This window comes from Nematolebias whitei, chromosome 2 (assembly GCF_014905685.2).
Source record: "Nematolebias whitei isolate Nwh7 chromosome 2, NemWhi1, whole genome shotgun sequence".
Taxonomy (NCBI): Eukaryota; Metazoa; Chordata; class Actinopteri; order Cyprinodontiformes; family Rivulidae; genus Nematolebias; species Nematolebias whitei.
Window position 1 is genome coordinate 27,273,132 of NC_056499.1, and position 25,153 is coordinate 27,298,284.

General features: G+C 39.7%; 1 protein-coding gene across 2 annotated transcripts; it reads left to right on the top strand.

The window, feature by feature from the left end:
• The first annotated feature begins 1,025 nt into the window (after window positions 1–1,025).
• Window positions 1,026–24,731, top strand: ulk3 (unc-51 like kinase 3). Of its 2 annotated transcripts, XM_037691092.1 has the most exons (16): window positions 1,026–1,130; window positions 1,215–1,355; window positions 1,487–1,607; window positions 1,810–1,905; window positions 2,035–2,178; window positions 7,570–7,652; window positions 8,577–8,732; window positions 8,815–8,920; window positions 9,046–9,086; window positions 9,528–9,630; window positions 11,611–11,675; window positions 11,929–12,007; window positions 13,267–13,307; window positions 21,044–21,091; window positions 21,256–21,319; window positions 24,572–24,731. In XM_037691092.1, the coding sequence occupies exons 1-16, from the start codon at window positions 1,026–1,028 to the stop codon at window positions 24,586–24,588; spliced, it is 1,410 nt and encodes a 469-aa protein (XP_037547020.1). In that variant the 3' UTR covers window positions 24,589–24,731. The 2 variants fall into 2 exon arrangements, with proteins under 2 accessions (XP_037547020.1, XP_037547012.1); XM_037691084.1 differs by lacking the exon at window positions 24,572–24,731 and having other exon boundaries at window positions 21,256–21,345.
• Window positions 24,732–25,153: the final 422 nt, after the last annotated feature.

Here is a 25,153-nt window from a genome sequence, read left to right on the forward strand (position 1 = left end):
GACAAATTGACAACCTGCAGTACCAAAATATTACCGCTAGGTGTCGGTAACGAATTTAGAGTCACTTTGTTTAGGTCAGCTGGTCACCGAACTGCCGCGTGAGTCTGCTTCTTACAATGTCTCCGGTGTCTAATCCGACTAGCAGTGATGGCAGGAGGAGAGCGATGTTAACGTCATAGATACATGCATTTATTGTTTCGTAAATATCCAACCAAGTAAAATGAAGGTAGAAATATATGTAATACAAAAATTATCCAGATCTCTAAATGCTGAGCTTGCTGCACTTTAAATAACACCGATTTTTTTCATAAACTCCGTCCACTTAATGCGCCGTTCTACGTGCCGGTGAATAAATGGAGCGCACCAAGTAGCTACTTCTGTCAGCAGCACTGTAAACATTTCATTCATGTGCGGCGAGCTTGACTACAGGTTGGTTTTATGTTTAAATATATGTACAAAATATATGTCATACAGTTTTTAATGAACGCGGAAAGGCAGACATATATTGATTTTAGTTATGGGTACTAGCTGAACAAAAAATACGTATCATACCTGTCCAGAAATGTGCATTTCCTGCACGAAGGTGATGTGTTAGCTAGCTATTAATTAGCTATTTAATAGCTATAAACTATAAAAAGTTGAAAGTATGCAAGATTTTACACGAAAACATGTGTACTTAACTGCTATTACTGATGTCGAGGCTTAAAACTGGCTCTTTAAAGTAATTCACTAGCTTGTCTGAAACGCTGTATGTTTTATAAATATAAAACAGCTGCTGTTAAGAGCTAAAGAGGAGGTGTGGCCCTGTGAGCATCCATTTTCTTCTTTCAGTTCTGTAAATGATCAACAAACACAAATACCAATAATTTAAAGCGGAGTGTTAAGAATATGATTAATTTGATGACTCATGTTCATTCCAGCCTCTCCCAGAAAATAAGCCTTAAGATGAGGACTGTATTGATTATCAGCAGCAGATAAATACACTTCAGCAAAGACCTCCCTGGGAGTCTAATGTTTCTGTCAGCATGGCTTCAACTTCTAGTTTCGCTCCTCCAAAACTTGCAGACTTCATCCTCACAGAGAGGCTGGGCAGTGGCACTTATGCTACAGTCTACAAAGCCTACAGGAAGGTGAGTTCATGAAGGGGTAGAGGAAGTTGTCTTGACCTGACAGATTCATGAACAGTGGACATGTTCTCCGCTGTGACGCTGCAGGGGAACAGTCGAGAAGTTGTAGCAGTGAAAGTCGTTGGGAAGAAGACCCTAAACAAGGCGTCCACAGAAAACCTGCTTACAGAGATTGAAATCCTAAAGGCTGCTCATCACCCTCATATCGTCCAGCTGAAAGACTTTCAGGTTTTTACTTGTAAAAGAACGCATTATATTTGTCACTGTCTTGATCAAAGATATAAGAAAATAATTTGCATTGTAGCACAAAAAGATCAGTCTTGGGCTTATTTTTAAAAGTGCCAAATTCATTTTGTTAGTGGGATTCTGAAAACATTTACCTGATCCTGGAATGGTGTTCTGGTGGAGATCTGTCTCGCTTCATCCGCAGCCGCAGGATTTTACCCGAGAGCGTGGCCCGGCGCTTCCTGCAGCAGATAGGTGACGTTTCCCTCTTTGAAATATATTTGCAAATATTGTTTATGTTAAGTTCCATCAGATGATGAAATATGTTTTGCTTTTCTAACCATTTGTTTGTTTGTTTAAAATATTTCCATCCATCCATCATTTTCCACTTATTTCAGAGTTGTGTTGCAGGAACACATTATGTTTTGTGTGTAACTGTATATTTATCTGCGAACAGCCTGCGCTCTTCAGTATCTTAATGGACAAAATATTTCCCACCTGGACTTGAAGCCCCAGAATATTTTGCTCAGCGGCTCAGTCCTCAAACTTGCAGGTGAGCTCATTCCCACCTCGAGGAAAAAGATCACAAAAGACAAACATTGTGAACTTAAGTATCATTAACAGTGTGCCGTCCTGAATCAGTGTGAGATAACACACCGTTTGTGTTTTGATTTGCTGTCAGATTTTGGTTTTGCCCAGTACATGTCACCCTGGGATGAGCAGAGTGTCCTGAGGGGCTCTCCTCTTTACATGGCTCCTGAGATGGTGTGTCGACGTCAGTATGACTCCAGGGTGGATCTGTGGTCGGTAGGAGTCATTCTGTATGGTGAGTGCTGTTTGACTTTTCATCTCTTGAATGTAGCCAACTACTTCTTCACCCTATCTGGCAACACACACACTAAACCTAACCCCTAACTCAAATATTGTGCTGAACATATGAGGACCGTGTTTTGGGCTCACAGTATCATTGGGTCCTGACAAGTTGGTGTATATTAGAGAAAGGTAACAAACACACACACTAACACTCACACACAGGTCTTTTGCTGTGCAGTAGGGGTCCTTTTCAGTAGTGATTAATAACATCCTGACATGGCCACCTTTTCAGAATTAAAAGAATAATCAGCCGTGTGGACCTGCAGGCTTGAAGAGCGCGCTCAGTGGCTTAGAACAAAATTGAACCATTAATCATATAATGTCGGCCCAGTCGAAGCCTCTTATTGTGATATTAGTACAGTAATAAAACCATAATACTGCAGTGGCACTCTAAAGCCACACATTAAATGGGTGCAGCTCTTTTCACCGTCAGTCACAAAAGCAAACAGGGACAAAGAAATTCTAATTAAATGCATAAAATGTCTTATTTAAACCTAACAGTGCTCTTTGTATTATTTTGATGGTTTATGTAAATAATTTCTATGTTCAGAACTTTGAATCCAGCCACTCCATCCAGCTGTTTGCATCCTCTGGTTTTATGTACTAATGGTGACTTTATGTGTCGGTGCTTAAAACGCACTCATACTATTCAAATCCATTTTTCTTCCATTTGTTTTCAGCATGTAACTCGTTCTGCACATTTTGTGTTATTTTAACTATTCAAATATCAAAATGTTTAGCTCATTCAGGACATTCCTGCTTTGACTTTGGGTATTTGTGCAATTTTTATTATTTGAAAATTGGTGGTTCTCTGTCTGCTGAAATGAACAGTAAAAGCTGCGCATTTCAGCTTTTGTTCTGGTTCAGCTTTTTTCAGCCACATAGTGCAAATTTCAGCTTCTTTCTGCTCATTTAAGTTTTTTTTCAGCTGTTTTGCTCCTTTCACATTTTTCTTAGTAATTTAAGCTTTTTTTTTTTTTGTGAGGGGTTCAGCTTCTTTCAGCTAAACTCAGATTTTTAGTTTCTTTTTTTAGCTACTTTTTTAGGTGTTTTTCTGTTAATTTGAGCCTTTTTATTTTGATATGTTTTGATTTTTTTGTATTTCTGCCTTTTTTTGAATTTTTCTTAAAAAGGTCATTTTTATTCTCATTTCAGCCTTTTTTCAAAAATTTCAGTTTTACTTTTCTTAAAAATAAAAAAGTACGGTAATTAAAATAAAAACATGACTTCTAGTTTTGTATTCTTTTTTTTTTTTGGGGGGGGGGGGGGGTGTTGACCATGACCTGTATGACTGAGAATCTTCACCAGCATTCAGCTTTTTTTCTTTTCTCTTTTTCATTTCAGCTACCTGTACTTATTTTATTTATTTATTTATTTTTTTGCTTATTTCAGATTTTTTTTCCAGCTTCTCTTTGCCTATTTCAGCTTATTCTGCTCATTTTTTGCTACATTACTGCTCTGTTCAGCTTTTTCTACACATTTCTGCAGTTTTTCATCTATTTTCTACTTTTACTTTCCTGCTTTCAACAAATGTTAGCAGTTCAAATTCAACTCGTATTAACTGTTTGAAACCTTTTCAGCCTGTTTTCGACTTCTTCAGCAGCTTTCAGCAAAAATCATTCAGTAATAAACATCCATCTGTTATCTTTACCTGCTTGTTCCTTTATGGGTTGCAGGGGTCTCTCACACCAAGGGACGATTTAGAGTTACCTTACTTCCACATATCGGCTTTTGAAATGTGTCTGATTTGACCGTCAAAGTGCATTAAGGAAAAGTTAGACTGAGACACACCTTTTACTATAATTTTGAGCAAACAAATAATTGTTTTTAAGTGTTAATCTTGTTAAATTCTTGTTATAGTTCTCCCGTGCACGCCCCAGCGGCCGCAATTTGGCAGCCAATTGATTTTCCCACACATTTCCTGGTTGTCAGCAGTGACGCATAATAGATGTGATGTATATGGGGAAGCAAAATATTTATGTATTTTTCCACTTTATTAGACATATTTGGACCAGGGCTGGGTACCTTTCAAAAAAATTAGATACCGGTACCTTCACTTCGGTGTCGGCTCCTGGACGGTACTTTTTCGGTACCAGTTTTATAATTAACATCAATTCTAACAAGAAGAAAATTACGTTACACATTACAGTACAAATCAGTTTCATTTTTTTAACTTTGGTATTTTTCCATTCCAAGCAGTTTTCTTACACAAAAATAAACAAATAATTTCCAGTTCAAAAGAACAGTTGCAAACCAGTGACATGTCAGTGTCTAATGTTCACTGCTACACACTGAGGACCTTTTCACTTAACAGTTTTTCATCAGAAACATCAACATGTCTGCTTTCTCTGGACACAAACAAGCCCACTCCTGGCTGATGGTGTCTCCAGCAGTAGAAAATGTTCACTCTGAGGGTGTAGATGATGATTGTTGCACACACAGATACCTGCTGCCTTCATACATCTCCTCCTACATTTCTCTGCGTGAGTGCAGCTACAGCGTGCGCTCTCAGGACATTATTACCTGCAGTGTTCCCTCATTGCGAACTGAACTTGGCAAAAGGGCCTTCTCCTACTCCGCTCCTGTTTCCTGGAATATCTTACAAAAAGATTTGAAGCTCTCGGCCTTGACCTCTCTAAGTGGCTTTAAGAATCTGTTGGACTCCTTGCAGGGACCAATGCAGACATGTTCCTGCTTTTAGTTTTCTGCATTCGCCTTAGAATCTAGCTGTTTTTTGTTACTGTTTTTGCCATCTTATTTGTAAAAAAAAACAAAAACAATAATAATCTGTATGCTTTTTTATGACTGTCTATTGTTGTTGCTGTTGTCCATTGTTGTCATCATTCTTTGTTGAAATCAGGTCTCTCTTGTAAATGAGTCCTCGAGGCCCAATGGGATTTACCTGTCTAAATAAAGGTTGAATGAATGGTTGTCAGTTTGATATCACTGACATATTGTCCGTCACATTCCACCAGCAGGTCACTGGATTCACTGAGGTTAGAGTTGATGCAGACTTCTGCACCTCTGTGTCTCTGCCTGAATCTTCTCTATTGTTCTCTGGGCTTGAGTGCTCTGATCATCTCCCTAATTGACATGAGAACACAAAACATCAATAACATGGTTGTGTTATTATTGCTCAAAAAACATTATCTAGGCTGAGAATTAAAAGCTTAACTGTCAACAAAATCCTTTACAGCTTAACTTACCTCCACCGTGCAGCTCCACTGTAGAAAAGACGGCAAACTTTTAACAACAAAGTTTGTGGCTGTCCTGTGGCCTCCACCTCACTTTTCTTTTATCAGTCTCTGTCCTCACGTCAGAGTCAGAGGCTCCTGTGAGGAGAAAATGAACAAACGGTGAACATTAGTGAACTGTTTAAGCAGCTGACTGGATGGATGAGCACATTTTTACAAGCTAAGCTTCATCTGTTACTGTCAATCTTTAGTTAGCTTCTGAGTTTAGCTAGCTACATAGATAAAATAAATTTACACACTAATATCTTAAAGTTAGCGTTACATGTATTCTAGTTTAACTCACCACAATGCTCATATTAAGCTGCAGTAACGTTAACAAACGTAAAGTTACCAGCTGAAATCCCAGACACAGCTCCGTCCTCGGTGCGAAGCGGAGTCCAGTCGTGGAGATTTTGAAATCATTCATTCATTCATTCAACCTTTGCTTTAGACAGGTAAATCCCATTGAGCCTCGAGGAATCATTTACAAGAGAGACCTGATTTCATCAAAGAATGATGACAACAATGACAACAATAGACAGTTATAAAAAGGCATACAGATGATTATTATTTTAATACAAATAAGATGACAAAAAAAGTAGGAAAAACAGCTAAATTATAAGACTATTGTAGAAAACTAAAAACAGGAACATGATGTCTGTATTGGTTTTTGTCAGGAATTTTACAGATGTTTGAAGCCACTTAGAGAGGTCAAGGTCGAGAGCTTCAGGTCTTTTTGCAAGATATTCCAGGTAACAGGAGCGGAGTAGGAGAAGGTCCTTTTGCCAAGTTCAGTCCTCATTGAGGGAACACTGCAGGTAATAATGTCCTGAGAGCGCACTCTGTAGCTGCACTCACACAGAGACATGTAGGAGGAGATGTATGAAGGCAGCAGACCAAGAAGTGATTTAAAGATGAAAATGTACCAGTGAGAGAGTCTGCGTGAAGTTAATGATGTCCAGTTAACCAGTGAATACAGGGTGCAATGGTGGGTACGATAATCACAGCCAGTTATGAATCTTAGTGCACCATGATAGACAGCATCCAACATCTGCAGGGTTCTTGTAGGAGTGTTCATGTAAATAATGTCACCGTAATCAATGGAGGGAAGGAAGGTCACAGATACAAGGTGTTTCCTAGCATTCAGGGTTAGACATGATCTGTTTCTGAAAAAGAAACCCAGTTTAACTTTCAGTTTCTTTACTAGGTTTTCCACATGGAGCTTAAAAGAGAGATGCGAGTCGACCAAGATACCCAAATATTTATAGGAATCAACAAACTCAATGGGGACACCATTTGAGGATAAAATCGGAGGAAGAACTGCTGGGACCGACTTCCTCTTTAAAAAAAAAAACATCCCTTTGGTTTTGTCGGCATTTAAGACAAGTTTGAGGCTGAACAAATCTGACTGGATGATGTCAAAAGTGGATTGCAAAAGCTGGAAAGCCTTATTGACTGTTTTAGCTCAACAATAAACAACTGTGTCATCAGCATAGAAATGTAAGGATGCGAATCAGGCCATTCAGGCTCTAACACCCACAGGCCGACTTTAACACTGAGAGGAGGATGACTGCAGTCCTTTCTTCTTCCAGTCAAACATGGAGCAACTTTACGCTGTCAAATTTTGTGCACGGTCAGGCGATGCATATTAAGGCTTGCTTTAGAAACCATGTGAACAACGTTTGTGTTTTTCCTGTTTTTCCCTGCTCTGCAAGTTGCAGCACTGGCATCGGCTGTAACTTTACATGTTTGAAACCACGTGTAATGTTACAGCCTATCACCGAATCTTGACACCGAAAGAAAAGGCATATTTTGATCCATACACTGACTGAAGCAGTTCGGTCTGTACCATTAAAAAAAACAACAACAAAAAAACGAAGTTCGGTACTCAGCCCTTATTTGGACTAATGCGACTTATAGGGCGGAGCGACTTATAGGGCGGAGCGACGTTTACGGCGGAAAATACGGTACCAGATCGTTCAGTTGAGTTTTCTCACTGTGGCGACCCCTGCAGACTTGAGCACATGAAGGAACAACAATAATGACATCTTCAAATGATCACTTGTTTGTTTTGAACAATGAATTTCTGTAATCTCATTTTGTGCTCACAGAGGCGCTGTTTGGACGAGCACCATTCGCATCAAAGTCATATGCTGAACTGGAAGAGAAGATTCGAAGTAATCAACCCATCGAGGTAAGAGATCAGCAGTAAATTAGCTTCCGTCAGCCATTCTTCAAAAATCTTTTATCACACTGAAGGCTGTAACAGAACAGTAGGATCCCACACACATACAAAGTACTCCTCTTTTATTGAATAGAAATTGTAAAACTTGTATAAGATGATGATTTATTCTGGTATATTATATATCTGGTATATACAGTATATTAAGAGAATGAACAGGTTATTTGTTAAATGAACATGAATTTATTCATTCCAGATATGCACAAATAATCAGAGCATCTGGCTATAAAGTCAGTTAAGTTGAACTGAATTCACTAAATGATTCCCTGACTCTGAAATCAAGACAGGTTTTCTGAAGCCTTTAACATTTTTTCTTCTTAGATTTAATTTACTGTAAACCACTAGATGGTGTAGTGTCCTACTTGAGGATGTCTGGCAAAGTGTTCACTCTTCTGAAAAAAGGCTGGTTTAAAAATTTCTTCCAACATTTGATAAAAGTTTGTAGATGAAGCAAGTCAAGCTCAGTGTAACGATTCAAAATATTATCTGTTGCTTTAAGTCTGATCCATCGAGGTACATCATTGCACCAATCAGTAAAATAAGGCTGGAAGTGAAAAGTAAAGTTTCAAAATTTCCAGGTAAACACAGAAAATGGTGCGTTATTTACAACTGGCACAGCTCACCCTGCATGTACCTTTCATGATGGAGTACTTTCAGAATAGCTCCATGTCAAACATCAGGCTCTGACGTAATGGATTGCATTAGCTCATGGTCCATTACCCACCGATTCACAGGGAGTTTAAAGGTCATCTTTTGACACGCAGTAATGATGTGAGACTCGAGGGTTTGCACAAACAATGCGCTGCCCTTTTTTTCTTCCTCGTATCGTCCTGTGGATCGAGTGGAACGGAAAAAAGGTTGTGCTTTGTGTCTCAGCTCCCTCACGGGGCCAGAGTCTCCAAGGACTGCAGGGATCTTCTGCTGAGGCTGCTTGAGAGAAATCCAGAGGCCCGGATCACCTTCGCCGAGTTCTTCGCTCACCCTTTTGTTGATTTGGAGCACATGCCGAGCGCAGACAGTATAGTGAAAGCAGTAAGAGGATAATTAGGTTTTTTTTTTTACATACCTGTGTCGCAGGTGCAGTCACTGATGCTACTTTTGTCTGTTTTTAAAGAAAGAGCTGGTTCTGCAGGCTGTTCAGAAGGACCAAGAGGGGGAGCGGTCTGCTGCTCTTTCTCTCTACTGCAGTGCCCTTGAGTACTTTGTCCCTGCTATTTACTGTAAGAACTACTACTCTCATATCCTGTACATCAACAATCTTCAACCTTCAACAATCCTCTGACTTTGCTAAAACAAAAGAGAAGTTGCTGACAGTAAAGTCAGAGTATTTCTTTTTCCTCCCCAGACGAGACCGATCGACAACGTAAAGATGCTCTCAGGCAGAAGGTGGGCCTGAAAACACTGCTCGTATTTACATTTAGATTATTCTTCAGTTTCGTCATTTATTTAATCTTTTTTTTTTTCATGCAATTTTTAGGTTAATCTGGTTAGGTTGAATCCCACTGAGCAGGTTAATCCCATTGAGCCTCAGGGACTCATTTACAAGAGAGACCTGATTTTAACAAAGAGTGATGACAACAGTAAGACAACAGTAGACAATCATAAAAGCATACAAATTGAAAAGAACAAATAAAAGAAAATGGTATAAAGAAACAAAATAAAAACAACTAGGTTGTAAATCGATTTAGAATACGAAAAACTATTTCAAAGATCCTCAGTGATTTTATTTTGGAATTAATTGGCCTTTTATGGATAGCATGCTGCCTGGAAAGAGAAGCTTATATGAGTGTTGTTTAAATAAATTATTGTCCAACGTATTTCCCACAGGTCAGACAGTACGTGTCCAGAGCTGAGGAGCTGAAAGCCCTTCTTGCTTTAGACAACAGGCAAAGCTTCGAGGAAGCCCGGACCTCCCGAGATGTTCTCCGAGGTAAAGAATCCAAGTCTGAGCAGAAACGAAGTCACGACATGCAACTGTTATCCATCCTCCTGACTTGATCTTGATTCTCACTTTCCTGTTGTGTTTAGTTCACACTTGACCTATAGGAAAACAAGACCAGGTGCTTACTTTTTATAGCAACAACGGTGACCTTGTTGTAAATCAGTTTGTCGTGTGCTGTTGTCTTGAACAAGCCCAACATATAAAGATGTTTCTGTGCAACCTTGCTAAGGTTTTAGAAAAATTGGTAAACTCCCAAGTAAAGAAATATTTGGACATATTTAACATCTTACCTCTCCATCAGTCTGGGTTAAGGAAACAACACAGCACAACAACTGCTTCACTGAAGGTTCTTAATGTTGTTGAAGCACTGGATGTTAAGGATTATTGTGCTGCACTTTTCTTAGACCTGTCTAAAACTTTTGACTCTGTGGATCATAACGTCTTGTGTCATAAGCTCTCAGAAATTGGTTTCTCAGATCTGATTATTGGTTGGCTCACTAACTATCTCTCGGATCGGAGGCAATGTGTTCAACATAATGTTACTTCTTCCAGTTATCTGTTAACAACAGTGTACCACAAGGTTCTGTCTTAGGACCCACCCTCTTCACAATCTATGTAGGTAATGTAGGCCAGATCATCCCTGATGCATCCTTACATTTCTATGCTGATGATACAGTTGTTTATTGTTGAGCTAAAACAGTTGCTAAGGTTTTCCAGCTTTTACAGTCAGATTTGTTCTGTCTCAAACTGGAGCTAAAAGCAGACAAAACCAAAGGGATGTTGTTTTCAAACAGGAAGTCTGTACCAGCAGTCATTCTTTATATTTTATCTTCGAATGGTGTTTCCTATCGAGTTTGTCGATTTCTTACAAATATTTGGGAATCTTGGTCGACTCGCATCTCTCTTTTAAGGCTCATGTTGAAAACTTTGTAAAGAAACTGAAAGTTAAACTGGGTTTCTTTTTCAGAAACAGATCTGTCTAACTCTGAATGCTAGGAAACACCTTGTAACTGTGACTTTGATTACCACTGATTATTGTGACATGACCGGTATTTACATGAACACTCCTACAAGAACCCTGCAGATGTTGGATGCTGTCTATCATGGTGCACTAAGATTCATAACTGGCTGTGATTATCATACCCACCACTGCACCCTGTATTCACTGGTTAACTGTTCATCATTAACTTCACACAGACTCTCTCACTGGTACTTTTTCATCTTTAAATCACTTCTTGGTCTGTTGCCTTCATACATCTCCTCCTACATGTCTCTGCGTGAGTGCAGCTACAGCGTGCGCTCCCAGGACATTATTACCTGCAGTGTTCCCTCAGTGAGAACTGAACTAGGCAAAAGGGCCTTCTCCTACTCCGCTCCTGTTTCCTGGAATATCTTGCAAAAAAATCTGAAGCTCTCGACCTTGACCTCTCTTAGGGATTTTAAACAACTTCTAAGTTCATGGCAAAAACCAATGCAGACATGTTCCCGTTTTTACTATTTTACATCGCTTTATAAAGTAGCTCTTTTTGTTGTGTTTCTTTTTTAATATAATTTCTTCTATTTACTTTTTCATTTTATATGCTTTTTAAATGATTGTCTATTGTTATTTATACCTCATCTGTGTTCTTTGTTTAAAACATGTCTCTCTTGTAAATGAGTCCTCGTGTCTCAATGAGACTAACCTGTATAAATAAAGGTTGAATGAAAGAAAACCTGCAGGACAGGAAACCATCTGGTGGCAAAAGTGAAGAACATGACCGAAGTGTCCGTACCCCAACTGATCGAAGCCGTTTGAGGCACAGAGACCGTTTTAAAACTGTGGCTTTTTGATGCACTTTGAAAAACCACAATGTTTACAACAGTGTCATCATCAAATAATACACTAATGACAAACTATCTCATAAGTTTCACTGAATGCATTGAGACAACCTTTGAACCAAAAAGACTTCTATTTTGTCTTTATGACAGAAATGTCTCGAGACCAACCACGCCTCCTAGCTGCCTTGGAGAAAGCATCTACAGCGATCGCTAAGGTTAGATATCCTCTTACTGGGGTATACAAAAGCAAATAAATTGCATGTTCTGCCGGCTTTTAATCATTTTACTGTACATTTTTGTTTCTTTTGTTCATAGTCCTAACCTTTAAAGAATCAACAGGAAGGAATAAAAACATTTTGTGGCATCAGTACTGAGTTAGTTGAATGATAGAATAAAAATAATGCTGACCTGATTATTTTGTAACCTAGTTGAGTTGCTTTGTGTACTTACTTTAGCTTTCTGTTCTAGGAGGAGGGCGGATCAGATGAGCAAGAAGCTCTGGATATGTACCAACAGTCCTTAGGAGAGCTCCTGTTAGCTCTAGCAGGTAGATCACTTCCTTGTTTTTATTTCATTCATGGTTTGATGTAACTATTAAGTAGTTTAAGAAATTTTCTTACTTTGCTACTATTCAAGGCAGTCTTCTTAGCTGTATTTAAGTCAGGGACTGTCCAAGGCCACTGCGATAGTTTGGTAAATTTAAACAAAACTGAAGCCATTTTTTATTCCCACAACCTGTTTTTCATTTGAACTTAGAGATCGAGTTTAAAGAGGAAGTCAGAATTCTTCTTTTATGCCTCCGATTAAAGCAACACTCAAGAACAGACAAAGTAGTGCTAAGAGAAAACCTTTGGAAAAAAGGGGGTGACGGGGTCAACAAAGATATGGTGATGTTCTTTTAGGACTCAACTGCAAACAAAAAGACTCCCAAAGAATGACTTTGGACAGAGACATCAGAGACAGTAAAGGGAACGATTCGTAGAACGTAAAGATGCTCAGTACAGATGGAGGAGAAACTGAACAGACTTTAGTGACTCTCTCTGAGGTCTGGTGTCCATTAGACCGGGTTCATGAGCTCATCTGGAAGATTAGCCTAATGGAAGAGGTGGAATAGAGTGATCCAGATGTGGCTTTGAGCTGGGATGAGACCCGGTTCCAGCACCCTGTGTGTGGTGCGAGAGCGCTGCCATCTGCTTCCCATTCAGACACAATATTTCATTTATGTGTTACTGAACCCTGCAGGCAAATAAAAACTATTGTCTCTTTAAAAGACAAGTGCTTTGCTCTCATGTAGGTGGAACTGGACTTGATGGATTGTAGGCGTTCTGTATAAAAATACAAAATTAAAAAAAGTGCAAGATTAAATCAGAGTTTTGAATAGGAGCTCATCTGTTTGACTTGTGGATCAGTAGTGGTGTTCTGGTTTAGCTAAAAGCTAAAACCATCCCATGCAGCCTTGTTTCATTGACAGGGAGCTGTGTTGTGTGGCATAGCAGATACCAACTTGGCGACTGTTGGGAGAAAACATTGGTTCTTTGTTTAGTCAAAAGCTTTTATGCTGCACAGATTCCCAGTGTGCCTCATTGCCACAGAGCCTTCCTCTTCTCTCGCTCTGCCCTCCAGCACATCTGACTGTGAAAACAATGACCTAGATTAGAGCAATTTCCACTCTCCAGCCCCCAGTCTGCACGCTAGCAGAATCCAATCTTGTAGCTTCTTGAACAGTGTGATTAGGTACAGGCTCCTCCTTTCTTTTCATTATTTTTGTGTTGTTTTATTCCCTTTCTCTCTATCTCTGCGAGCCAGCCGAGCCCCAGGGTTGCAGGAAAAAGTTGCTCCACAGCGAGGTGAGTAGCTGAGGAAAAGTTCCTGCTCACACTAGAATCAGTGGGCTCACACATAATCATCACATGATCCTTTACTTATTTCTTACAGTACCGGTAGTCACATGTATGATTTGGGTTGAAGCCAAAAATAACAGAGTTCACCATCCATAATAATCCACCTGAAGGTAGACAAAGTCTGGATGTCTCCGGTGAAGCCAGAGTCCTATCGCTCCCAGAAATGAGTGAAAATTACAAAATGTGCCCAGAATAGAGTTGGTAGTCATATTTATCTTTTATCTGTGGGACACAAAGATTTCTTTAATAATGGATAATAATAAAGATTACATGCTAAATCTATAATAATATGCTCCCAAGTTTGCAGAATGGACTTGCACCTTTTTCCTAGTGTAAAACAAAAAAAATGTTAGAGCTTCAAACATTTATCGTAACCAAGATTTTATCAGCAGTTTTATTCATTTAATCAGTTACAAGTGAGCTTCATCCATTTTACAAAGCATATCATGAAAAATGAGAAAGCTTTAGGATGGTGATTGGTGAGAACATTGGGGGTTCATTCACAAAAATTAGCTTGAAGTCTAGGATTATTAATTTTGGGACTTTTTCATGAATCCTGCGAGAATCTAACGCTACACTCTTAAGGTACAACATATGAAAAAAATAAACTTTCAGACTTTTTTCCTAAAGTCAACTTGAAACATTCAGTTTCTTGTTGCCTCACTAGTTGAATTGTTCACAATGATTAGGTCTAAAAGTGTTAAATTTATTAAAAATTATAATATTATTAAAATGTGCAGCATATAGATTTTTATTGGACTACTTTCTTTAAGCAGCAACACTAGGATCAGTAAATCTGTTTAAATCACCTTGTTTCATTAATAAAAACACACATAAGGACAACTATACACCCTGGTAATGTTGTGTCCTGATTCTTTAGTTTAATTCACACAAGTCGGCGTGCTTTATGGAGTTCTTTGGAGTTCTAATGATAAAGATCTTGGTGTTATTTTTGATCAGGACATGTATTTTATCCCCCACATTAAAAACGTTACTAGGACCGCCTTCTTCCACCTGCGTAATATCACTAAAATTAGAAACATCTTATGATGCAGAAAAACTGGTTCATGCATTTGTCACGTCTAGACTGGACTATTACAATGGTTTATTATCTGGGTGTCCAAATATTTCTTTAAAACGTCTTCAGTTGATCCAAAATGCTGCTGCCAGAGTCTTAACTGGAGTTACCATTGATTGTTGATAAATCCTATAGTTAAGGTTGGCTTGTTATGCTGCTATAGACAGACTACTGGAGGACAAATTGACCCAATTTCCTTAAATTATTTGTTAAAATTGAAAAGTTTTCATTTTTTACTATTTCTATCTTGACATGTGATTCTTGACTTGCCATTGTGTATCTATTCCTCTCAAACCCAGCTGGTTGAAGCTGGTGGCTGCTTGTCCTGAGCCTGGTTCTACTAAAAGTTTCTTCCTCATGAGGGAGTTTTTCCTTTCCACTACTGCCTTCATGCTTGCTCAAGATGAGTCTGCAATTAAGTTAAACTCAAAGCAGTCTTTTCTTCAGATAATTAATGTTATTAACTTACTTTGAGCTTACAAACTTTTTTAAATATAAATCATCCAGCTAGATAACAAGAATGGTCATCGTGTCATGACCAGTTTCTTTAAGTGAGAAATTCTTTGTCTCCCATCCAGAGGACTTCCTCAGTCTACGGCCTTCCAACCAGTTCTGTCCTATAAGTAGCCTTCATTGCTGTGTTTCAAGCCAACCTCCTGTTGGAATCTCATTAACAGGCTTTTAACTCATTCTGTGATTGTATATCTTTTTTCTTTTCTTTAAATTGTATTATATTTGTTGTTTGGATGAAATGAAATGAATAAATAAAACATACATACATACATACATACAAATAGGGCCCATCCGTCCAAAACAATCATCATATATAACAATCAAATGTTTTACGTTTATATACTGTATATGAATATTTCTGTTCAGTGATGACTTCTGTTGCGACTTGGCGCTATATAAATAAACTGAACTGAATTGAGTTGAACAAAGTTATGAGGCCATTCCTCTGTATAGACAGACAACATGGTTTGTAGTGAATCTGTTACTGAAGCAGGTCCTTGAGCTGCAGTTGTATGGTTCAAACACACAAAACAAGTGTTTAGGAATAATGTAAAGTTTCCTGTAGTCGTTATCCCAGTAGAACTATGTGCAGTTCTGTGAGAAAAGACTGTGCAAAAGAAGAGATTTGGGAAAGGTCACTGAGATTTTTCTTTTTTTCTGAAGCATTTAAATTGCTCTGAGGCACATCACTATCTGTCAGTCTTCAGCAGAGGAATAAACCACCGACTTACTTCCTATATTTGGCTGCCCAGTCAAAATTAGTAACCGGGAATGAAGGACTTTTGTCAGACGTGTAATCAACGAGCCAAAAACTGCTGTGAATGAGAATTACTGTACAGATATGTCAAAAGAGCATCCGTCAGCTCAGCATTCCAGCAGTCAACCTTGTAGTAGACGCCTGGTTGAGCTGGAACATTGCTGTAAAAAAAATACAGGAAAGGCTTTTCAAAAACTTTGTATTTTAATTATGTGGACAATTTTTGGTCGAGTAATACTGAAAGAGGAAAATAACTGAATAAATCTGAAACTTAAAATGAAGAAAACTTTAAAGGCTCTATTTTTCCATAAAACGTGTGCTTGTGATAAATCAGAAAAGATGAAATCAAGTTGAACACAGTCGGAGCCCCAGCACTTACCCTTCTATAGATATTAATAATGAATACATGCGAGATTTGAAACACAACTGCTTTAACAGTAATTTAGTTTGATACATTTTAAAGATTTAGCCGAATTTGTCAATTAATAATCAAGAAGTCTGTTTGGTGTTTTTTACTTGTGTTGTTTATTTTGCAGCTTTACCAACAAAAGACAACACAATTTTACCAACAAACCCCAAGCAGGGGGTTGGGCACTGAGCGGGCCTCATGGACCTCCCTGTTTGAAGTTTTATGGGTGCTTGCCTTAAGTAAATTCAGATGCGGTTGTAATAATCTAATGCAGCGTGGGGAGGGGGGGTTGCGGGGGTTAAATTGAAAGCATGTGTGTATGTGAGAAGCCCAAACAGCAAACACATGGCTGGCCTCTGTGTGCCTTCATATCTTACTACAGAGCACACTTTCTTGTTTTAAAGTGGCCGTTGTTTGTGTTGGTTTCTCACAGCTTGTTTTGAACTGATGTGTTTTACAGTCTAGTGAATGTTCATGAGAACTGGAAGTTATCTCATAGTTTCATCTTGTCGGTCACCCATGTAGACCTCAGCCACATCCATTGTCCTTGGCGATTCGAAGAGTTGGGATTAAAGTTCTGTGGCCTCGGATGATTTGGGTCACAGCCAGATTCTAACAAACTGCGGTCAAAATAATTATGTACAACTACTGCCTGTATGTTTAAATGGACATTATGGAAGTAATCAGTGTCGGCCTCCTGTTATTACAGTCTTCAGATGTTGCTCCAGTTAGACTTGAAAAGGCTCACTTTGTTGTGACGGTGGCGTGGGCAGGTTTTGGGTACAGTCAAGAACATTCACGGCTACAAAACAAAAACTGATTGTCACAGAGAGCGATGCTTCTAATGACAGCAGATACTATGCTCACATTTACCGTATGAACCGTTCTCACAACGCTGATGGATGAGGACTGTATACTGTCATTTTTCTGTTTAATCTGGAACCTTTTGATTCCCTTGACTGAATTAAAATGGCCTTCTGGGGAATTCTTATTTATTTATTTATTGTCAACATTTGGTTTAAATTATGTATGATTTGCACATTACATTATCCCCCCACAGAGTTGTTAACTTTGGCGGTTTGGATTTTTGCTCACATACACAAAACAGGGCGAGCCGCATTGTGCAAAGAGTGTTTTGAAGTGTAATATGTACAATGAAATCAGATTACAGTAGTCCCTCAAGGCTCCCACAGGTTCGGGTGGACTGTGAGTCGTGTGGAAACTGCGCGCACTGTCAGCAGACGGTTGAGACGTCATACTCGAGCATACACCTTGAATGGTTGCAGCCAGCTCCGCAGGCAAGGGGCGTTTACCTTCGGGACAAATTGAGGTCGCCGATTGGTCGTTTGCTGACACGCCTACTGGATTGATTGACAGGTCGGAAAAAAAAACAAAAGAGCCGGCGGCAGTGGTGTTCTGTGTTTATATGTTGTTAATAAAAAGTTCTAAAAAAACAACAACAATAAAACAGACATCAGACCGGCTCACCAGGAAATCTCCAGACCCTCCTGCAGCCACGCTGGACCTGATTTTAATTCTCTCGTGACAAATTCCTTCATTTCTCACCATTTCAGTCATGGCATCAACGGACGAGGAGGAAGAGCTTGCTTGCCTCTTGGCAAAAAAAAAAAAAAGAAAAGGCCATTAAACCAGATCAGGGATGAAGAAGAGGAATTTAATACGTTGGTGTCACATACAAAACAGTCGGTCGCCGGGCAGTTTATTGTGCGACACCGAGTACGTGTACATGGTCGTAAAAATTTATCTTTGCGCGGACATGCCTTGTGGGCATCTGCTTCGAGTCTAATCCAGTACACATGGAACACTCCGCGGATTGAGATCCATCCGAGTATATGGGAGCCTTCAATTATCTCTAGAAAAAAAGAATATCATGATATCTGATATGTGATTATCGTAGGGGTAACATTCCAGACACCCCCGTGATGGGTGAAAAACCTCAAAGTAGGGACGTTATATTTATTTTAGTATTTACAGTATGTTTATATTTTAAAAACACTTCCCACACTCTTGCAATGTTCTTAAGAATGTTCTAAACTCTTAAACGTACGTAATTTTAACAACATCAGAGTCAGAGAGGTTTATTTGTCATTCGCATCTCGTGGTACATGTGGAACGAGATTATGTACGCGGGTCCCAGTTACATCCAACAATAAAGTGTAAAAGAAAAACAGTAATAAGAGCTAAGATATGAACTAAGAAAAACATCAGCTAAATAATACATTAAGCACTAGTAGCATAAAAACATCACGTCGAACAGCAGCACGAACATGAGTCTGTGTGAGCAGATGAGCACACATGAACACATCAACATGAAACAGATCAGCAGCAACATGAAACAGATCAGCAGCAACATGATGTGATTTTTTCACAGTGATTATTCTGGTTAGAGATTCATGAGTCTAACAGCCTCAGGGTAGAAGCTGTTCTTCAGTCTAGTGGTTCTACACTTAATGCTCCTTAATCTCCTGCCTGAGGGGAGTGGGGCAAAAACTGTGTGTGCTGGGTGAGTGTGGTCCTTCATGATGCAGATGGCCCTCTTCCTGCATCTGGAGGTGTAGATGTATGTGATGGTGGGGAGACGAACTCCAATAGTCTTCTGTGCAGCCTTCACCACTCTCTGCAAAGCTTTTCTTTCTGCAGCTGTGCAGCCTCCATGCCACATGTTGATGCTGGAGCACAGGATGCTCTCCACTGCACACATGTAGAAGGAGGTGAGGACTGAGCTTCCCAGACCAGCTCGTCTCAGCCGTCTGAGGAAGTAGAGTCTCTGATGAGCTTTCTTGATCAGGCTGGTGGTGATGTTGCCCCAGCTGAGGTTGTCATTCATGTGTACACCCAAGTACTTGTAGCTGGAGACCACTTCCACCACAAATCCTCTTATGTTCAGGAGGGTGTAGGTGTGTTTGTTCCTTATGAAGTCTACAATCATCTCCTTTGTCTTCTTGACATTGATGTGAATATTATTCTCTTTGCACCAGCCCTGTAGGTGTTCCACCCCCTGCCTGTAGATGGACTCATCATTGTTTGTGATGCATCCCACCACCACAGTATTGTCTGCAAACTTTACAATATGACAGCTTGGATGGGTAGCTGCACAATCATACGTGAGCAGAGTGAACAGGAGGGGGCTCAGCACACATCCCCGAGGAGAGCCAGTGCTGAGGGTTATGGTGGAGGAGGAGAAGTTATGGATCCTCACTGACTGTGGTCTGTTTGTTAAGAAGTCTAGGACCCAGTTGCAAATAGAGGGGCTTAGTCCTAGTGTGAGTAGTTTGTCCATCAGGGTTTTGGGGGTCATGGTGTTGAAGGCGAATGTGAAGTCCACAAAGAGCATATGGACGTAAGAGTCTTTCTGCTCCAGGTGGTAGAGCGCAGTGTGCAACACAGAGGAGATGGCATCCTCTGTTGATCGGTTCTCGTGGTATGCATACTGATGAGGGTCCTCGTTGATGTTGATGGTTGTTTGAGGTTGTTTTTGTGAGCCATGACAAGTTTTTCGAAGCATTTAGCGACTATCGGGGTGAGGGCCACTGGCCGATAGACATTCAAACCAGTCGCTGTAGAGCTTTTTGGGACTAGGATGATGGTGGCCGCCTTCAGGCAAGCGGGAACTGTCACCAGGGTAAGTGAGGTGTTAAAGATGTCTGCCAGCACCTCGCAGAGCTGATCGGCACATTCTTTCAACACTTTCCTGGGGATGTTGTCTGGGCCAGTTGCCTTGTGAGAGTTGATCCTCCTGAAAGTACTCCTTACTTCTGCTGAGGTCATGCTGAGAAGCTCTTTATCCAGTGGTGAGGTGAATCTGGTGCTAGGTAGTCTGTTCAGGTCTTCAAAGCGTGCATAGAACTTGTTGAGGACATCAAGCAGAGATGGGTCTTTGGGGCATTGTTCGCTCCTGCCTTTATAATCTATTATGAACTTAATGCCCCTCCACATGCTCCATGTGTCTTGTGAGGTACAGTACATATGCATAGGTATATGCACTGTACAGTACTGCAAAATTTTATATGGGTACTCACCAGCTCTGCAGACAAGGAGTTGTGGGCTCGGTTCCGGTTCGGCTGACCTACTCTGCAGCATGACAAAGCCCACCACCCCTTCCAGGTTGTTGTGCGCATGCTCCCGCTCTAGGAAGGACACTCTGCCTGCAAGGCTGGTCAGGATGTCGTCCACCACCTCGGCCCGTGTCCGGACCAGCACTGCGGCAACCTGAACCAGGCCGGACCACGCTGTTGTCTGCATGTTGTTTTCTCCTTCCATTTCTGTTCTATGAATTTTGGCAGAAAGCAGCATCCAGAAGCACAGTTGACTACTATACTACCAAGGACTCAGCAGTGTGTCCAGCTGATATGATGACAAAACCTCAGTTATGGGGTGAGGACCCATATTTAGCTTCTGCTCCTGCACAGAAAGCTGCTTAAGACTGTAGCATCACAGATGGCTGGACTTAATTTACCCCCACATATATAACTATATTACCTCATCAGTGTGCCATGTATGCTGGTGGTATTGAACAAACATGATCATTTGATTTTACGCTTTGATTTAATCTTTTGTAAACAGACTCCGGTTCCCTCTGCGGGCTACAGTGAACCTGCTTTCCTAATAAAATTATAATGTTTTTATTTATTTTATTTAAATCAAGGACAGCACATAGAAACAATGTTACTGGTTCAATCAGTGCAGCTGTTGTACATACAGTACCAGGCCTTCTAAAAAAAAGAAGCTAATTTACACACAGTTCCTGGTTAGACCTTTAAAAACAATGAAGGAAAAAAACCTAAAACCACCAATATAAACACCTACACAACTAAAATAAACAATGAAATTAGATATTTCACACATTTTTAGACTATAATAAACATTTTCTTGGATTGTTAAATTACATTTATGTCTCTGAACAGATAAAAAGCCTCATGACCAGAGCTGAATACCTCAAGAAGCATATTAAGGTAAGACAAATTGAGCTCTTAAAGTAATCATCTACAACCTCAAACTGCATGAAAAGTTTGATAGAAGAATGTAGAATGGAATAACATGTGCCATCATTTTAGACAAAAGTAAATGATTTGTATCCTGAAATATTTGTCATATTTTGCATATGTTCATGTTTCAGATGCAGGAGACTCAGATGGACGTGTCTCTGGACCGAGAGTCTCTAACAGATTCTGTCAGAAGCTGTGAGTCTCCCTGCTGTGTTGAGTAAACCATTTCTTTGGCCACGATCATGTGGTATTAAAACCCTTTTAGTCATTTTAAAAAGTAACAACATGGAGGGCTGGTGGAGGAATGTGGTTGGTGGTTAAGGGAGTATCAGATGGCCAAAAGTTGCGATGAAATGTCCTTTCATTGAAGGTTTTTCCACGGGTAAAGTCTGAGCCATCCTCTTGCTGTGTTGGCCACCCTGCAGAGCTTCCAGTCTCTTCGATGTTGTTTTTGCACAACTATGTCCTCACATAAAGCCTACCTTGTAAAAGTTGGACATAGGCAAGGAAAGAGTGACGCTTAAAACACAAACACCAGCAATTACAACAGCTGACACATGCACTTGATAATTCCTCTCTGTGACTGCATGTTCTGTGCATATCAGTACACATTGGGCCTGTGCAGTATAAACAGAAACGTATCATTAACATTAAGATGTGATTTAATATCCCTGAATTTCTCCCACTGGTAACATCTACACACAAAGTCCTAATTCAGAGTATTTTCTGGGCTTAACTCCAAGATGGTTGGTGGATACCTAAAACCCAGACAATATCCTGTTCTCAGCAAGAAATTCCTGGGGAATTATGAATTTTGGGGGGGTGGGGTTGAAGGGAACCAACAACTCCTGAGGCTGCTCAACTTTCATGAAGAATGTGGCTTTTTACCCTGCTGCAGTTGTTTTAATAAAACCGCGCTGCAGTCAGCCACTCCAGCTGGCACCGATCCAACAGCAGCTGTTTCAGAGTGGGTCGCAGCAACGCCCAAGCCTGTCTGGTGACCGTAGACTGTGCAAAAGTTAGCAACAAAACGCTGAGAATCGTCGCAGTGTAACCGTAAGAGTTTACGTTTCAGGCTAAGCTGCAGGTAGCGTTTTTGTATTTCGTTTACGAGCCCCCCTGCTTTAAAGCACCAAACACTCACAGGCCTTTAAATTGATTTCACATGCAAGGACCTGAAGGGGCGCAGACACAAAATCCCAGGTGCAGACATTTCTATAGCCACATGCTTACTTTGAATGATGGGTAATACTAAAAATGTATCTGAGAAATACATCTCAGATGTTCAATATTTGCAGCAACAAATGAAAGATGTCTTCATGGTTAGTTCTTTTTAAAAGTGCAGGCGGTTCCAGTACATTTTCAGTGTAGTTGTATTTTAAGTAAATGGCCTAAAACAATGAAAAACTGTAACATCAAGATTATTGTTACGTTGTGAAAAAAGTTTGAAAATCAAGATGAAAGTTCATATGAAAAGGAAATATTTACAGAAGTTATTACCACACGAACACAACATAGTTTAGTTGTATATGCAAAACCTGGGTTGGAACATTTTAAAGTGACGCACAAACACATCTTCGGATTTCTTTCTTTCTTTTTTGTCTGTAACATACAACATTTTTGGTGAAGTATGATTTGAGTTGCTTTTCTTGATAGTTTTAGAGTTTTAATTTAAATGTTAAAAATCTGAAGGAGCAGAGTCACACTGCTCTCAGCCAAACTGGACGTTTGTGTCAGAGGTGCTACTGTAAATAACAATCATCTGTCATGAATATTATCAGTTGTAGCCATAACTTACTCAGGGACATGTTCAGAAGGATTTTTCTGAAATGTAACTCTATATGCCCGTACTTGTTTTAAGAAAGCAAATCTTGTGATTGAAAGCAACATGCCACTTTTAAACATCAGTTTTGTGTGATTTGATAGCTCTCAAGTTTTGTGATGGAGATGACTCCCAGCTACCACCACAACACATTGTTGCTCAATACATATTAAATTGACAAATGTATTGCTATTTTTGTGTGAGGCCTGATTAGCTGTGGCAGCCATCTTAAATTGGGTTGACTAAAAATTAATAAGTGTAAAAACATTTAATGATTCCACTGAGTTTCATAAAAATCCATGTAGTGGTTCATGAAAATGTTGCTTTCATACAGGCAAACAAACACACATGTGCAATTACAAGATCACCCACTTTTCATGGCAGCAAGACATATTAATATTTTATTAAAGATACATTCTACTATAATTTGGACACTTCCGATAATTTTATCCAATAATTTTCTCTTGACCGAATAAAATCAGAATTTCCAAGTTTGTGTTTCAAGGCAAAAACTAAAAGAAAAGTAGACTTAGAACTAGGGATGCACGGTATTATCGGCATGATATCTGTATCGTATCGGCCAATGATCGCATCCATCCATTCATTATCTTTATCCGCTTATTCCATTTTGGGTCACGGGGGTCGCCGGTGCCCATGTCCAGCAATCACTGTGCGAGGGGCGGGGTACACCCTGGACGGGTCGCAAGTCCATCACAGGGCCCCAATGATCGCAATAAAGTTAAATATCGGACATCGACCATTCCATCAAAATAGCTCAATGATATAAAAGGCTTCTGTTTTAAGTTATTTTTCTAATTTAAGAAAAACTGTCAAGTATATCTGTTAATGCACTACTACTCATGTGCTTTTCACTTGTCGCTTGTGAACAGGTTGAGTTTAGATTTATGAAAATTTACAAATTTGCACTGTTCAAGTGTTGTCATTGTGTTAGAGTAAATGTCATGAATAAATTTGACATTAAACATAATCCAAGTTGACGTGTTACATCAATTTCAGTCCCGTTTTTGGCATCTGCATTTGGTAACAGGTCAAACTGACAAAGACCATGCAGAATAATGTAGTACTTTAATTCCACAGCAGAGAAAGCTATGTAGTCTCTGTAAGTAGGTATAGGGGGAAAAAATATTGGTATTGGTATCGGTTATCGGCCAAATAAGTTTAAACATATTGGCGTATCGAATATCGGCCAAAAATTCAATATCATGTATCCCTAGTTGGAACTAAATGTAATTTTCTTTTTCTGACCACAACATGCAACATGGCTGCCCTGTGTATAAAAATCTGTGATATCTGCAGCACTTTAGTAAGTTCGTAGCTAGGAGCACAGTCAAACTCTGTAAATATATTCAGATTGCTTATAAAATCTAAATGTTTTATGCCCAAAGTACAGGAATTAATAATTTGCAGAATATTGAGGTTAAAAACTTATTTATGTGTAATCATGTAGCTAAAGTGATTTCAACATAATTTGTTAAACTTTAAAAAAATAGCATTCATCTTGGAGTAAGACAAACGTGTCTGAGCCCATAAAGACAAATGGCCTCATAATTTGGAGTGTGTTATATTGTTGAAAACTAACTCGAGTCCTCTCTGTGTGTGTTTAGCTTGCTGTTTGCAGTGAGCGGGGCGGCAGCTGTGAAACGTTGGAATGCCCCACGGACTGTCCGTCAGTGTTCAGGTTCAGATCCCTCACCACACCAGGCCTCTGCGGGGGCTAAGTCCCACCACATCCTAACCAACTGAGTACACTATCTGGGTGGGATGTGACACTCGCCAGCCACACGTGGCCACTTTTTGGCTGTTGCTGGAAAGTTCTCCCACCAGATGAATTAGCAGGTAAAGGACTTGAGCTTGTTGTGTTTTTCAGGGATGAGTAGGTTTTGTAAAATGCTGAAAGTAGTTCTTGAGTTTGGGATTTGCACACCGCCGAATGTGAAAGTCACCTTCTGTTTTCTTCTGCGTTGTTGTAGCCTGGACCCCCTCCTTCATTGATATGTTAATGAAGGACAGTTTGAATGACAAAACCACACTGTCATGGTAAATCAGTTAAACTGAGACTGATATTCAAAAGTTCCTCAGTACACCTAAAAACTGCTGAAATCTGAGTTTTAACGTTTGGAAAGCTCAAACTTGTACTGGCTCTGTGCAAACATGTATATACTGCTTCACCAGTCACCGCCTCTCCA